Genomic DNA, 16,217 nt, shown 5'->3' on the forward strand with positions numbered 1-16,217 from the left:
AAAGGTGCAGCCATTTTGCATAATCCAATGTCAGCTAGCTTTGGCAGCAATGAAGAGTTGTGGTCAGTTATTCAGCTGTAGATATTCATCATTACTTTCTTAAAAGTTTTGTGAATATCTGTCAATTAATGCATGTGATAGTTTGCTAACAGACGACGTGGACTAACAATTTATGCCAACATTTTAAGAACAGTTGTCACACTCAGAGTGTGTTGTGGTCTAATCTCAACTACTACCACAAGACTGCCATTTTTTTCTCGTTTTTTTTTTTTTTTTTACATCCGTTGGTTGTGGTAGTCATCTCTAATTTGTTTGACTCCAAAAGTGAACCAATTGTGGAGGAGCATTAAGTCATTAAAATCATGCTGACTGGATTTTGTGAAAGGACAAAGCTGACTCCGATAGTTAATGGCAGAAAATGAAGTTAACATTAGCGATAGCAATTCAAATATTCATTCAAGATGTTTCTCAGAAATTACCAAACACAATTTTAGTTCAACATCTGTCAAACTGACTGAATTCTATATATATAGATACACCTCTAATGAATATATTTCCAGAGTTTCATTACCGTTTATTTACTGATACATGCTGATAGATTACATTTTGTTAACAGACAGACATGAACACAGAAACCCTCAGATAGGCAAAAACATTATTGCCCTTTTTCTTTTACTGTCTGGCAGTAGGCAATAATATTCTGGCTGTGGCTGAGTGGTTAGAGCAGTCGTCTTCCAATGCAAGAGTTGGGGGTTCAAATCCACCAGCAGTCACATGCCAAAGTGTCCCTTGGCAAGACACTGAACCCCTCATAGCCTCTGATGTGTGTCCCATCGGTGTATGAATGTGATAAAGCACTGATTAGTCTCTTTAGAATGATTTGTTCATTTAGCTTTGTATAGATCTAGTAGAGTGCTGTATGAATGGGTAACTGATGACTCAGACTGTAGTGTAAAGCACTTTGAGTGTCTTGAGAAGACAGAAAGGCGCTACATAAGTACAGTCCATTTACCGTTTATCATTCTCTGAAGAGTCACTGGATACTATACAAGCTCCAGGACACAAAATGATTAAATGCAAGGTAAAGTTCTTCAACAACAGTTTAAGTTTTTTTTTTTTTTGTAGTTTAAAGATAACATTTTGCAATGAGAGATAGTTAATATTTGTGGTTAGATTCTGATATTAGGGCTAACTCTTGTCTGAATTTTCATTTCACATTAACACTCTCGTTTTTATATTCCACAGTAGCTGCACGGTGGCGCGGTTGCCTTTCTGGGTGAATTTTTCTACCTGGATTATTGATCATGCATCAGGATATTTTCTGGGTGGAGTTTGCATGTTCTCTCCGTGCATGCGTGAGTTTCCTCTGGGTACTCCAGTTTCCTCCCACGGACCAAAAACATGCATGTTAGGCTGATTGGTGATTCTAAATTGTCCCTAGGTGTGAGTGAGAGAGAAAATGGCTGTTCGTCTCGTTTGTCTCTATAGCTAAGTTTACATGTGCAAAATTCTTTGACCGGACTGAAATGTTTTCAGATTTAACAATTTGAATGCATAGTTTACATGGGCACAATCTGTTCACGACAAGCATTTACATGCAGCGGGCTTTTATTCAAAATAGAAGTACTGACATGTGCAGAGTGAAAAACTCTCCTTAAAAAACACAGAAGAAGACGTTCTACTTCCGGTTTACTTCCGGGATGAACATAAACAAACCTGAGCGCTCAAAATGGACCCGCAACAGGTTTTAATGATGATGGAGACGTTACTGCACTCCCTGACTGAGCTACAGGTAATACGGATCATTTTGAGCTCGTTCAAAGTTTCAAGTACAAATGTTGTATCGGTCACTGACCAGTTTTGCTTCCCCGACACGCTAATATTATTAGCATCTAGCCAGGCGGAAATGCAAGAGGTAGACGTAGGTCGCATATGCGCAGTAAGGTCAGTTTTCCACAATCGGAAAAAAAATGAACAGATTATGTGTTTACATGCACATGGTTAGTGACAGTGAGCTTTGTGACAGGTGAGGAACTGACTGTCTGGCATTGGATGCTCACATACAACATATGAACCCAAAATAGAAGCTTCTATTTCAATTTAGCATTTTTTTTTCTTGCTCTCTCTACCTTCTGTTTCAACTGAAAATCTAGGATAGAAAAAATCCTTTCATTTTGAGATATCGTCTTCCATTTTGTCTAAACAAATTTAAATTAATGCATCGTTTGTTTCACCCTTGCCCCTCTGCATAATAGAAGAACGCACAGCGACTGCACCTGTTCTATTGTATCTATGGGGCAGCACTGCCCCCTATCGGTGCATCAAGGTTTATTCTGCGGCACCTCTCATGCTTTTCAGCGTGCATTATGACCGATTAGAAAGAAGAAATATGTCACACATTCATTCAATATATTAGACGAACTGTAGAACATCAACATGTGTAGCACATGTGTAATCAAACATGTAGTATATTGGCGATATAAAGAGAGATAGCAATGAGCATGCTCCAGCTGTCTACTTCATTTAATGTATATGACACAGCGCCACCAGAGGTGAACCAGAGCACTGCACTGCCTCACCCAGCGCATTTCTTCCATGCGTTTGAACAGGCGATGCACACATTCCACGATTTTAACCACTGAAGTGTTGACATAATTCAGAAAACAGTTTTATAAAACAGTGATATAGAGCAGTCAAGTGGTCAAATGTATTTTCTCTTATCATTGTGTTAGTATGTTGTCATGATGACAGGTGCGGCACTGCCTCACCTGCCTCCCCTGACTGCACGTCACTGGTTTGGATTATGAAACAGCATAAACCACCCCTCTCATTTGGATTACACATTATTTCGGATTGAGCTGAATCAACAAAGAATAGTACGAATGGGGCGTTTACATGACACATTTTTATACCGAATGGCTGTTTAATCCGATAACTTATGTCCATGCAGTGACTGCTGGAAATGGGCACCAGCGACCCCCATGACACAAAAAGGAAGAAGCGGGCAAAGATAATAAATGGATGGATATTCCACAGTACTCTTGATGTTCACAGGCTTTCGTTCATATTTAATATCATTTAAATTTAATTTGTGAAAACTTGTTACAATCTATCCCCTAATAGTGCAACTTTTTGTTTGTTGCTCTCTGCTGCCAACATGCCTGTGAGCAAACCACCTACATGCTTTTTTTGTCACCACTTTGGTCATTTTTTTCTACTCTTGGAGAACAAAAAAAAGGATAGCTAGTAATACATCTGGATAAAATTCATTCATACATACATTCATAGCCATGATTTATATTTATTTACTCAAAACTACATTGATCCTATACTCAAAAATTAGAATACATGCTCACAACTCTGTTTAAGCTCATTCATGCAATGTGTTATTTCTACTAAAGCTCAGTTACTCACTAACAAGAAGGACATGTATTACAAACAAAAAGTTTGATGGTCATTTTGAAAATGTATGTTGTTACACTAGTCGTATAGTGAAGAGGAATCTATTTTTGTTTAACGCATCTGTCAATAATTGTGTGAATTTCTCAGAAAATATGAAGGTACTGCAAGTCTGATGGAAAGAAACATGGATAAATGTAAGGCGCAATTAAGAGCTTAATTTCTTTGCGTTGTCATCTAACTCCATTTTAATTTTCAAAGAATGACTCCAGAGAAGTGCAAAACAAGATGCGAGTGAAACTTGGAAGATAAATATTTATGTTATACCCTTATGCTAATATTACTTGGCATGCAATCAGATCCAAATTCAGAATTACTACCCTAACCATAATTGGAAATGACACAGAATGTCTGGCTACAGGACAGTTTGATTAAATGAAGGACATCGTACTCTAGTCCTGACTCATACTCTAACTTTAACTGTTGGCAGGACTAAACAGCAAATATCAATACCTTCAGTTGGAATAACAGTTGGGCATGAGACATTAAACAAACTAACACCATGTGTATATTATCCATTACTAAATTTAAGTTATTACTTGAGTAATAAGGATAGAATGGAGATAATTTTGTATTATCAATAAATATGGACATTCTTAATATGCTTGTAGATGGATCTATATTTAAGGTGTAGGATGTCCTTTAAATATTTTGATCATTGCAGCTGTAAAAGTAAAATAATAATAATAATAATAATAATAATAATAATAATAATAATAATAGTAATACTAAAATGAAATATAAGTACTTTTTTAGCTGAGCCAAAAAAGGTTTAATTCATGACAGTCAGTGACGGACAGAGGAGTGGATGTGGAGGTTCATTAAACTCCTGGGATAAACCTGACCTATTGTGAATATGTAAATATATGAGCTAAAGAGAAGAAAAAAAAAAGTCAGAAAAAAAAAGCAAGGATGAAGGATGCAAGAGAGTGAAAGAGGATGAGGGAGGGTGCAGCATGAACAAGTGAGAGAGCGATCAAGGGAAAGCGAGTGAGAGAGTAAGAGAGAGAGAGCGAGCGCTCTGAATTGTGAGTGGCTGACGACACTCAGTGAACAGAAGGTGCTTCTGCATGCGCTGTCAGTGGACTGGTCTGCTGCAGGGGACTGCTCGCTCCTTTGCTTCCCACATTTACTGCCCCTGCCTTCCTACCAGCACCAGCCTTCAGCAGCCTCTTCCAGCTGGCTGAAGAAACGCTCGGAAAGCAAGGGGGGGAAGAAACCTGCGATCCACAGGGGGATGCGTGCTGCCTCTTAACAGCTATACACCTCTGGGATAACAAGGAATACTGTTACCCAAGAAAACAGTGAACAGGATTCACTTCTTTTTCATTTTTCTTTTTTCTGTGCGTGTGCTTTGTCACAGAAAACATGATTAACAGCTGGGAGGGATTTAAACCTTTAATATTGATGATTGCTTACTGAGATGGACGATAAAAATTTCAACAGACCTGCTGAAACTTAAGCAGAGAGAAGAGGAACGATAGCCGGACAGATAATCAAAGCCCTGCTTATTGCTGATTTTATTTTGGTTCCTTTTTTCTTTTTTCTTTGCTTGTTTCTTCTTTCCTCTGATCCTTGCAGCAGAGGACTGCAGAGGAGCAACAAGAGACAGGGCTCATGCATGCAGACAGGGGAACTTGCACTTCCTACCATCTCGCTGAAAGCTACTTGGATTCCTCCTCGTTCTGGCTCTTTCACTTGAAGAGAACTAAGACATTGTAAGCCTGCCAAGGATCTAGTGTCCACTGAAAAGAAGAAGAAAAAAAAAAAAAGGCAGGGGGGGAGAATGTGTACCACAGTGGGATCTTTTCAAAATTCGTACATAATTAGTGTTGGGCACAAAGCAGGATGTTGAATGGAGATTGTCAGATTTTGGATGAGGGTGAGTAAGAATCTTTTTGAATAAGACCGATTGGTGAAGACAGCTTCATTTTTCATCCCCTCGACTCTCCACCCTCTGCCTAATATCTCTCATCAGCGAAGACATTTGCTCTTTATTTGTCGGCTTTTCAACAAAGAGCTCTTCTGTGGATCAAATAAAAATATATCATCTGCAACTAAAATACAAGAGCATTATGACACAGTCATTTAAGTAATAGACTGTGATAAATTTGCTCTGGTTGGTGCAAATACTATATCCAAAGTGGTTCAATGGACATTTTCTTTCCGACATTCCTGGATATTTATGCTAATGGATTTCCTCCTAATTGGACTGTACTTAAAGTGGCCACTGAAAAAGCCCCCTGGGTTGATACTGTGTTCATTGGGCATTTTTCTAAGAACCGTTCCCTTGGCAGAAGCGGTTTGTCCAAGGCTGTGCCGCTGCGACAGCAAGCTGCTGTATTGCGAGGGGCTCAACCTCACAGACATCCCCCGCAATCTGAGCAGTGCTATGGGCCTGTCCATGAGAGAGAACAACTTGACCGAGCTGCGTGAAGGCCAACTAAATGGTCTGTCGCAGCTAACCTGGCTCTATCTGGATCATAACAACATTGACATTGTAGAGGAGGGGGCCTTTGAGAAGCTGAGACGGGTCAAGGAGCTAGACCTCAGCAGCAACCGGATTGAGAATCTACCAAATGGAACATTTAGGCCCCTCCCAAACTTACGTATTCTGGATCTTTCGTATAACAGGCTGCAGGCCCTAGAGCCTGACCTGTTTCATGGCCTTAGGAAGCTCACCAATTTGCATTTGCGCTACAACGCTCTCAAATTTGTGCCAGTGCGTATTTTTCAAGACTGCAGGAGCATGCAGTTTCTGGACTTGGGATACAACCAACTGCAGAGTCTGGCACGAAACTCCTTTGCAGGCCTCTTCAAGTTGACCGAGTTGCATCTTGAGCACAATGAGCTGGTCAAAGTCAACCTAGCCCACTTTCCTCGCCTCATCTCCTTACGTACATTGTACATGCACAACAATCGTGCTACCATTGTTGTCAACACCCTGGAATGGACCTGGCATTTTTTAGAGAAAATTGATCTGTCATCCAATGAAATTGAGTACATTGAGCCACATGTGTTCGAGAGTGCTCCCAACCTGAAGGTGTTGATGCTTGACTCCAATCGTTTGGCTTCTTTGGATCAGCACATCCTGGATTCATGGTCATCTCTGGACAGCATTACCCTGGCTGGCAATGACTGGGAGTGTAGTCGTAATGTGTGTGCCTTGGCCTCTTGGCTAAGTGCCTTCCGAGGTCAGCGTGACAGCTCCCTGCTGTGTTCAAGCCCCGACACCGCACAGGGCGAGGATGTGTTGGATGCTGTCTATGCTTTTCAGCTATGTGAAGGCTCTCCATTAGAGGTAACCACAGCAGGCCTGTTTGCCTCTACAAAGGATCTGACCAAGGGAGGCTCTGGGTTTCAGGGTCTTTTCACTCCAAACCCTTATGAGGGGGATGGTATTGAGGTGGTTACAAGTTCTTTCACCGTCACAGTGGGCCATGATGACCTGGAGAGCACCATGCAGATTCACAAAGTAGTGACTGGCACTATGGCACTCATTTTCTCCTTTCTCATCATAGTGCTCATGTTGTATGTGGCATGGAAGTGCTTTCCAGCTGGAATAAGGCAACTGAGGCAGTGCTTCAGCAGTCAGCGCCGTAAGCAAAAGCAAAAGCAAAGCATGCAGCAGATGGCAGCAATTTCTACACCGGAGTACTATGTTGACTATAAACCTAACCACATTGAAGGAGCTTTGGTAATCATCAATGAATATGGCTCGTGCACTTGCCAACAGCAACCTTCTCGAGAATGTGAGGTGTAACTGTACCTTTTGAGTAAATCTTTACCTGTGATTATGTGGATATACACTAAATCCCTTTTGGATATACTTGAGAGAGAGAGATGTAGAACAAAGGGAATATTTTGATCTTTGGACCCTTTTTACATTTCACTGTGATTTGGAGAGAGTGCGCTTTACATGACTGCCTATTTTGTGACAGATTTATTGCTACTGCTGTCTACTGCAGATCTGAAATCATACAGCATAATAGGCACCTGACTATTGAACCTGTTGATGCTCTAAAGAAAAAAAAAAAAAAAGGAAAGGAAAAACATATAGTTTAAGCACTGGAGCTTCTCATGGAAGGATATTTGAGCTTTAATGTGTCTTTCTACTTCAGGACATTTAAATATTGTTAAAAACAAACTTCAGACACAAGAAAAAATAAATAAAAGAAGAAAAAGCAACCATTTGTATCATGGTACATACATTTGAGAAGCATTTAAAATACTGGAAAAAAATGTTTAATTAAAATGTTAAAAGTGTAAAATATGCTAAAGTAAGATGTGCAAGTGTGGACAAAAACTGAAAAAAATATATATTTCTTTTGTAAACTACAAGACAATGTTTAAATAAATGAACCACTATTCACAGTAAACTCATTTGTATGTGAGAAGCCTGTCACAGAGGATGAACAACAATAGATGCAGTCGTTGTGCTCGTGGACTAGAGGAGCCATGACTTTCCAGTGTATAAAGCCAAAAAAAGGAAAAAAGTAATACAGAAAAGCATACATATACATATATATATATATATATATATATATATATATATATATAAGGATTAAATACGCTGATAACTGCATCCCATCTTTAGCGTAAAACTGAGGTTTGAATTTAAAATTACTGTTTTAATCATGTTTGTTGGTTTATCAGGCATTTTGTTGAGTCATTATCAGTGTAGTTTATTTCCATTTTCTCATTGTAAACAGACTTAACATGGTCTATTTAATTTTTACCAGTAAGTTTTTTCTATTTTTTATTTGATCACATTTGTGCTGCATTCAAGTAAAGAAAGCAGAGTGTCAAAGATCTAAAGCTACGCCTTTCATTGCCTGTTCTCACACTTTACTTGTCACTCATGTGACTGACTCAATCATACAAAGCCAACAATCATCCAATCCGTGCACACGTAGATCAAAATGTAATTTAAGTAGTATCAAAACTACTGAAGAGATTATTCACCAGCTTCAAGCAATATTTGCACATGCAGAAATCACCACTGTGTTTTTATGTGATGTAAAATGTTTGTTGAATACAAGGCCATTTAGAGGTGTGTGTGTGTGTGTATATATTTATTACTTTGATATCTACTGTGTACATTTCTGCACTGACAGATATGGTGTCACCTGGGCCTTTTCACATGGATAGTACGTTGAGTGTGCGTGTGTGCGTGTGTGTTGGGGGTTTGATTGCGACTGCAGAAAGAGGGAACAGACTGCTCTCTAGTGTGGATACTGTCATGCCAGGGCTCTATTTAACATTTTGTTCATTGCGTTTTTCAGACTCCAACAACAATCGCTACAAAATTACACATAAATTGTAATAGTTTATGTGTGAAAAAAAAAAAAAAAAAAAGAAACAATTTTGGATCTTTTTGTTCTTTGACATAATTTAAGATAATGTTTACAACTTTTAAGTTAGCAGGCATATACATTTGTTTTAAAAGCTCACAGACAAGTTTTACATATACAACTAATAGGAATCCCTTAGTTTACTCAATTAATCAAGGTCATTAGAAACAAAAGTCTAAATAATTATTTAAAGTTCTTTGAATTGTAGAAAACGCCCGAGGAGGTTTGTTTAGTACCTTTTAAATTGGGGATGCAAAGCCTGGAGGTAAGCATGATTTGAGGAGGAGGGCTGAGAATTTAAATTCCTTTAAGACATTTTGTACCTAAATAATAGAAAAACAATATTTGGCAATGGCTAACTAACTGAAAAGGGGATATGATCATTGATTCTGACAAATGTCTGTACTTAATAAATATCTTGACAACATTAGGTGGAAATATCATAGGAATGAATAACATTACATTTTATGTAATCTTCAAAAACAAAATGGTGGAATGGACCGAACGTGTGAGCAAAACATACACACTAAACTATGTTTCTCCTCCCACAGCTGATTGAATTTCTCTCAGGTAAAATCCCATCAAAACACTAATCACCCTTAATATGGTGTAGGATAAAATGGGAATTTAGCATTTGACAATGCAGTGAAATTAAATCCTAAAATTTCCTATGATTTATCTGTTTCCACTTGTGCTGGAGGATGGACTCTTATCAGGAACTGACCTCAGCAATCCAACACTGATAGAATTATAACTAATACTAACTAAGATAAGAGAAAAAATAAAATGAAGGTGAAAATGTTACCTTCTGTCAAAAATGAAAAAATAATGTCCACAAAGTTCTTCATTGTGGTTTCAAAAGGTTGATGAACTACCATGAACATGTTTATTGTTGGTGTGTAGTAACGTAACAAAAACACCTCATTCTAGGGTTATTTGTTTAAAGGCATGTTTTTAGGGAGCAATAATGGATCCGAGTTGCCATGTGGAATTTATGATCCATTTCTGTTTTATGGTAGCAAAGGTGTCCCACTTTACCACTCAACATGGCAGTTAATCATAACCTGTCGTATCATGTGCATGCAAATGACTGCTGTTGCCACCATGATGGGGACAGAGATTTATCTCATCCTCTTCATCTTCGCATCCTGTCAAGAATTTCAACCTGCTTCAAGTTCTTCACAGCCCCTTGAACATCCAACGGCAGGATAGATTTGAGGTTGGGAGGACTCGTTTTGTATAAATATTAGATGATGCATCCCGTATAAGCCAGTACTGGAGCCATTATTGATTGAATTTCACTCTTTGTCTTAAACAAGCAAGCAGGGCGAAAGGTGATCGACAATGGCTTTGAATATTTTAGGAGCTTTGAGTCTTGAGGGCTGACATTAAACTACTTTAGACTTTTTCACTATCCCTACTCACCTTTACCTTCATTCTTCCTCTCCAAGAGTCAATAAGACAGGGGAGAATGCAGAGAAAAAACATCAATTCATCTAACTGACAACAGATCAAATCTCTGCTTGACCTGAATCTGAGGTGATGATTCCCTGAAGGAAGATATGTGCTCTTTGACAGCATCCATTATAAATGCCTTGATTGATGATGCTCAGTGAAAATCAATACATACGAGTGGTAACTAAAATGATCATAATGACAGTAATGTATTTATTCCACCTTCACATTTTCACCAATGAACTGCAAGCTTGATTTTACTTATATTGTACAACGATTCAGAAGCAATTTGGAAAATAATACTGTTGGTGCCTACATTGGTGACAACTAAACAAGAATACAGTTAAATCATGTTTTTATTTATTTTATTTTGTGTTTTATTTCTTTAATATTATGGGGTAGAGAGCAGAACATAGTGCTGCCAGCCAAAGTGTACCCAAAGCTTTGTTAAGTGCATATGCTAATAAATTGGAACATTTTTGGAAGAACAATGTATTGAACATACCTCGGTACTCTCAGACTGCAGGCTTACTTGTAGTTCCTACATTTTCCAAAAGAAGAATGGGAGGCTCATCTTTTGTGAAACCAACTTCCAGTTTCTGTCCATAGGGCTGACACATTGTCCAGTTTTAGACTGGTCTCAAGACTTTATTTTTGATAAATCCTACAGTTAGGGTCAGATTGTTATGCTGCTATAGGCTTAGAATACTGGAGCACAAATTGACCTCATTTCTTAAAGTGAATTGATACAAATAAATAATTTGCATTAGAAATTATTTTCATCTTAACATGTGATTCTTGACCTGCTATTGTGTATCTGTTCCTCCTTCTCGTTCCTCTCAAACCCAGACAGTCAAAGCAGATGGTCACTTTTCCTGAGCCTGGTTCTGCTAAAGGTTTCTTCCTCACGAGGGAGCTTTTCCTTTCCACCGTCGCCTTCATGCTTGCTCAAGATGAGAGTCTGCAATGAAGTTAAACTAAAAGCAGACTGCTTCTCTGATAATGTTATTAGCTTACTTTTTATTTATGTAGATGTTTCTGTTCAGTGCCCTGAGATGACTTATGTTGTGACTTGGCACTATATAAATAAACTGAATCCAATTGAATTGAACAGAAAGGAATAATGTAGATTATGTGCATATGCAGTTATCCTGGTGCACATGTGTTTATAGCCAATCAGAGTACCAAGATAGTGTTACTGACACATAAAGAAACAACCTTATTGCTAAAATTAAATACTGTCAGTTACAACAAGTGGGCTATTGTGTGAGCACCTGCAAATCCAAAACATTTTGAGTCCCTGCCAACATGTGATGAACACATTCAATCAGGAATCAGCACAATTAATGGCTGGATAAGAGTCAAGGGCTTTCTCAGGAAAACAGCAACATGTATTCAGTTACAAACAGAAAACTGCAGCAGACCATTCAGCACAAAACAATCATGCATATAGTTTTATGTCAGTGTCAGCATTACGTCTCCAGACACCGGAGTCTGTGATAAACTGTCACTCTGCAAATCTTTAGGAAACAACTAGCCTTTCAATGTACACCAAGAGAGCCCCTAGAGTTGCAAGCAGTTCCTCAAAAAATAAATTAACCCAGCTTCCTGTGAGAGGTATTGATCAGGCAACATTCTGCCTCCTCATTGCGACTGGGACTGTGCGGCATAATAAACACTTAACACCCCCTCATAACTGGATGGAGAGCTAAATCACAGGTGGCAGCATGTACTGCAGTGGGCTGTAAGGAGCCGATGATGACTAATGACAGTGTGGGGGTGGCTTTCCTATGCTTCTTTTAGTGCTTCAGGTGGGGTTAGAAGGATCAATATCTTAATCATTATTGTTACCTTTAAAACCCAAAGCCTTTGACACGCCATATTCTCTCTCTTTGTGCAATGCCATTTTATTTTCTCCATGAAACCTGGAGTCATATCACTGCAACAAAGTCACGGATAGCCACGTAAATACCCAAGTGTTTATATTTTATAATCTGCATGTACAATCTGGAGATTAATTAGAGGAGTCAACAGAAAGTTGTACCATTCTTTGTATAAGCTTAGATGTCCTTCCAAACATGTCCCAACTGCAGGACACACTGTCAAGACAACAACGTTACTAAAAATGACAAAAGCGTGGTGGGTACTGTAATTATATTCATTAATTTAGTTAATCTCCAGACTGCCTATAGGACTCTCCTCCCACTGCTTTATTTGCATGTGCCCCAGTGAAGCGATGCTGAATTAATAACGACTCAGGAGTCATTATTCCTACACACATATAGCACTGTAGGAAGGTGTAGCTAAATATAAACTAGAGATTCAATTGGAGTTAGGTTAACAATTTAATATTTATTGCACTGACTCGGAAGAAAAGAGTACAATAGTCTATTATTATTATTATTATTATTATTATTATTATTATCATTATTATTATTATTATGAGCAAGTAGTCAACTTGCACGTTATGTGTGGATGTCTGGGCTGGATTAGCCCGTGCTGATGTGGTGCCTTGCTTTCGAGACTCACATTAGGGTCAGTTGGTGAGATAATGCATCGACAAAGAACAGCTGGGCGTGCATCTGGGGCTTCATGCAACATGTATGAGAGCAGATGTGGGTCAGTGCCTTATATTCAGACTATCACTGAGGCTGAACTATAAACGCTTTATTGCAGGATATACACAGGGTTTTTGAGTCACTTATCGTTGGTGCTCGTACCATCGCAGGCAGACTGTGGCACAGCTGATTGGATCTGAATAATAAATACTGATCTAAATATCCCTACGTATTGTGAGAAAAGCATGTGATATTGGAGAAAGAAATGGCGGGAAAACATGAATCTTACTGACTTTCTTTTAACATATTTGGACAATAATTTCATTTTAAAATCAGTCCTTTTTGATAAAAGGCCAACATTCATTTTGTTATTATTATTTTTCACATTTACACAATAAACTTTAGAGTGAATGTAATATTCTTCTGTGTAATGTTTTAAGACTTTTATTTCTTCCTTCAGTTGAAGGCACAACGAAACGGCAGAATGTTAAAACACTCAAATACCTTTGATGCGAGGGATTTATTTATAGATTGTTATAAAAGGATCCATAAACTGAACTGCTTGAAGATTGGAAACTAAAACTGATAATTATTATTATATGACTTTGAAGTAATAAGTGAATGAAATACTGATTTATTTATTTATTTATTTATTTTTTAGTTTACCTGTTAAAAAGAAAATGCTTTTACTTGTTTGTGTAGTCATTAAATCTATAACATAGAAAAAAATATGTTCATGTTTAAATGCTCAACTTTACCTTTAAGTTGTAAACTATTTTATGGCAATTTTATGAAAAAAATAAGTATTTTTTATTAAAAATAACCTAGTTAGATCAGTAGTACACACACTGCACAGTGAATCTCATTACACACTTAAATCACTAAATGAAGCTGGCTTTTCTTCTTAGTTTTTCAGTGTTGCATAGACACATATCAACCTTTACCATGCACCGAATGAACCATCGGAACAGTTGCATACATCTCTTTTTGTAATTCATGGAAAGATCATCTCAAGTAAAACTTTAGATAACATTTTAAAGACACGTTGTGACCACGAGAGCTTGTTTTTGAATTTTAAGCTAACACAGGTTAAGGGAAGTAAAAACGGGCAGCATTTATCATTTCCCTTTTATCTGATCAGTGTCAGAATGAATAAATGCTATGTTAGCTGCTCCCGAGCTCACTCTCTCTTCCCTATCTGTGAGGCCAGATTGGCATCTCTCCAGTTGCCTATGAGATTGGCTGCATAAATGGAATTGCCCCATTCGCCAAGTGTCAGCCGAGAGGAAAAAAAAAAGCAATGTGCTCTCTGTTTACAAAACCATTGAGCTAAAATACATCCCTGGTGCAAGAAGAACTTGAAGATGCCTTTTTGGTATGCATTCTTACTGTGACAGACTACAGATAGAAGCTAATCCAGCCCAGAGGCTTCACCAGAAACTCAAGAGACGGACTTACCTGTCATATCGCATCCAGAGAAGACATGGGGATCCAACATGAATGCCAAAACAAATAGAGAAAAGAGAAAAGAAGGGAAGTATGTTAATTTAAACATTCACTTAAATATTACAATTTCAATTTCAAAGATGAAAACAGGGCAGGATGTAATAAATCACTGTGAGATTACACAAGAGAGAACAAATAAGTGTTTGCATTTAGCAGATCAGTGTCTTAAGTGTAGTCGAACGGATGGTGCATTCAATGTCCAACTTGTGACGGTCATACTTGACAGCGAGAAAAATAAAAAAAAAGTCCATAAAGGCTAATTTTGACTGAAAAAAACTGTGGGAACAAACAGCTGTAAAGCAGTGGTAACAAAAACAACCCATTTACAACCATGCATGTCCTACAGGTCTATTGAAGTTTATAAAGGTCCTTTATTACTGTGTGGTCGAACAGTGTAGAACAGGTTTTTCAGGTCTCTCTTGTAAATGAGTCCTTGAAGCTCAATGGGGTTTACCTGTCTAAATAAAGGTTTAATGAAAATGGAGGGTTTGATTGATGCAAGGCCAGGTAGCATGTCAAATAACCATTTAATGAGCATACCTGAAATGTGAAAGTGATACAAAGAGTACATTTAGTGAAGTAAATGTTGCACTGAAAGGGGCTTGTTTGGTCTTCGTGATATGGAATGTTATCACTTCATTATTATGCTCTATCGGACATTTCTGTGAACATTTGTCACATTTAACATGCTTCACAATGACACCATAACAGAAGCAGAATGAACACAACACCCTTGGGAATCTTGCAAAATGCAACACTTTGGTAAAGTTCAGATGCGATGTTGCAATCGTAGCCTTCACATATAGGAGACATTCCATCTTTTAAATGGTTACATGATTTCAATTAACTGCTGAAGGACAAAAAAGGAACAAATAAAGATTCAGAATAGGAATGAGCTTTAACAACGTTGTGCAGCGATGAACTTCCATTTATAGTGTGATGGCAAACAGCTTAAAGCTGATGAGATATTCCAAGAATCCACCCATAACGCCTGTCATCTGTGAATGTGTAAACTGCTAATCATATCAATCTGACAACATGAGGAATATTCAGGTTCCAGGCAAACAAACAACATATGAATCAATTTTATCTTCTGAAGAAATATGTTTTCTTTTATTTAAGTCTTCTCTGATCTCTGTTCCTACATGTCCACTTCAAACATGACCTTTGACTGTTACATCATCATGTACATGTACATTATCATTATATGATCGTTTTTTATCTTTATATCATTATTATTATTATTATTATTATTGCTATTATTATTGTTATTTTCATTATTTATTATTGCCATTATTGTTCTTATTATGTACATCTCTATGTGTTTTCTCTTAGTAAATTTAGAGCTGTGATATGGTCGACTTAAACTGTCCCTATGAAATGAAAAGCTTCACTATGAATTCAGATCAATTCCGAACTTGGAAAAAAAAAAAAAGTATTTTGAGATAAATTTAGCATTTAGAAAATGACATATGTTTGTTTTTTTATGCACAATAATCTAATGAGTGGACAGATGGGAAACCTGGAAACATAATGCCTATGGCCACAGCTGTTAAAAAGGCATAAAACAAGATGGAAATGTAAACAAGCACTAATCAGCTTTTCCTGTTTTGTTTCTGGTAAAACACTCAGGGAATCATTCAGACTTGGCAGATAAATTGATGTCTGCTTTAGGACTTCCCCTGTGTTGTGGAAAGCACTTTATGACTAAACAAAGTTAAAAGCAAGGCATGTGAGAGAGAGAAGTTTAGTCTTTATGGCAGGATGCTTTACAAAATAAAGTTATTCATGAACGAAAAACAGCACTCAGTGCTCAAAAATACTTTATTATGTAGAGAACTAAAAATAATGAACCTTTTTCTTCTTTTGAAGAACTTTAAAGAAA

General features: G+C 37.7%; 2 protein-coding genes across 2 annotated transcripts in view; one reads left to right on the plus strand and one right to left on the minus strand.

Annotated features, from left to right (window-relative positions):
• ctnna2 (catenin (cadherin-associated protein), alpha 2) overlaps window positions 1-16,217 on the minus strand; it is a 488,266-nt gene that overhangs the window by 208,618 nt on the left and 263,431 nt on the right. The window lies entirely within an intron of this gene.
• On the plus strand, window positions 4,517-7,506 carry lrrtm1 (leucine rich repeat transmembrane neuronal 1). Its single transcript, XM_037698242.1, has one exon. It carries the CDS (start codon window positions 5,645-5,647, stop codon window positions 7,220-7,222), a length of 1,578 nt encoding a protein of 525 aa, XP_037554170.1. The 5' UTR covers window positions 4,517-5,644; the 3' UTR covers window positions 7,223-7,506.

This window comes from Nematolebias whitei, chromosome 3, assembly GCF_014905685.2.
Source record: "Nematolebias whitei isolate Nwh7 chromosome 3, NemWhi1, whole genome shotgun sequence".
Classification (NCBI taxonomy): domain Eukaryota; kingdom Metazoa; phylum Chordata; class Actinopteri; order Cyprinodontiformes; family Rivulidae; genus Nematolebias; species Nematolebias whitei.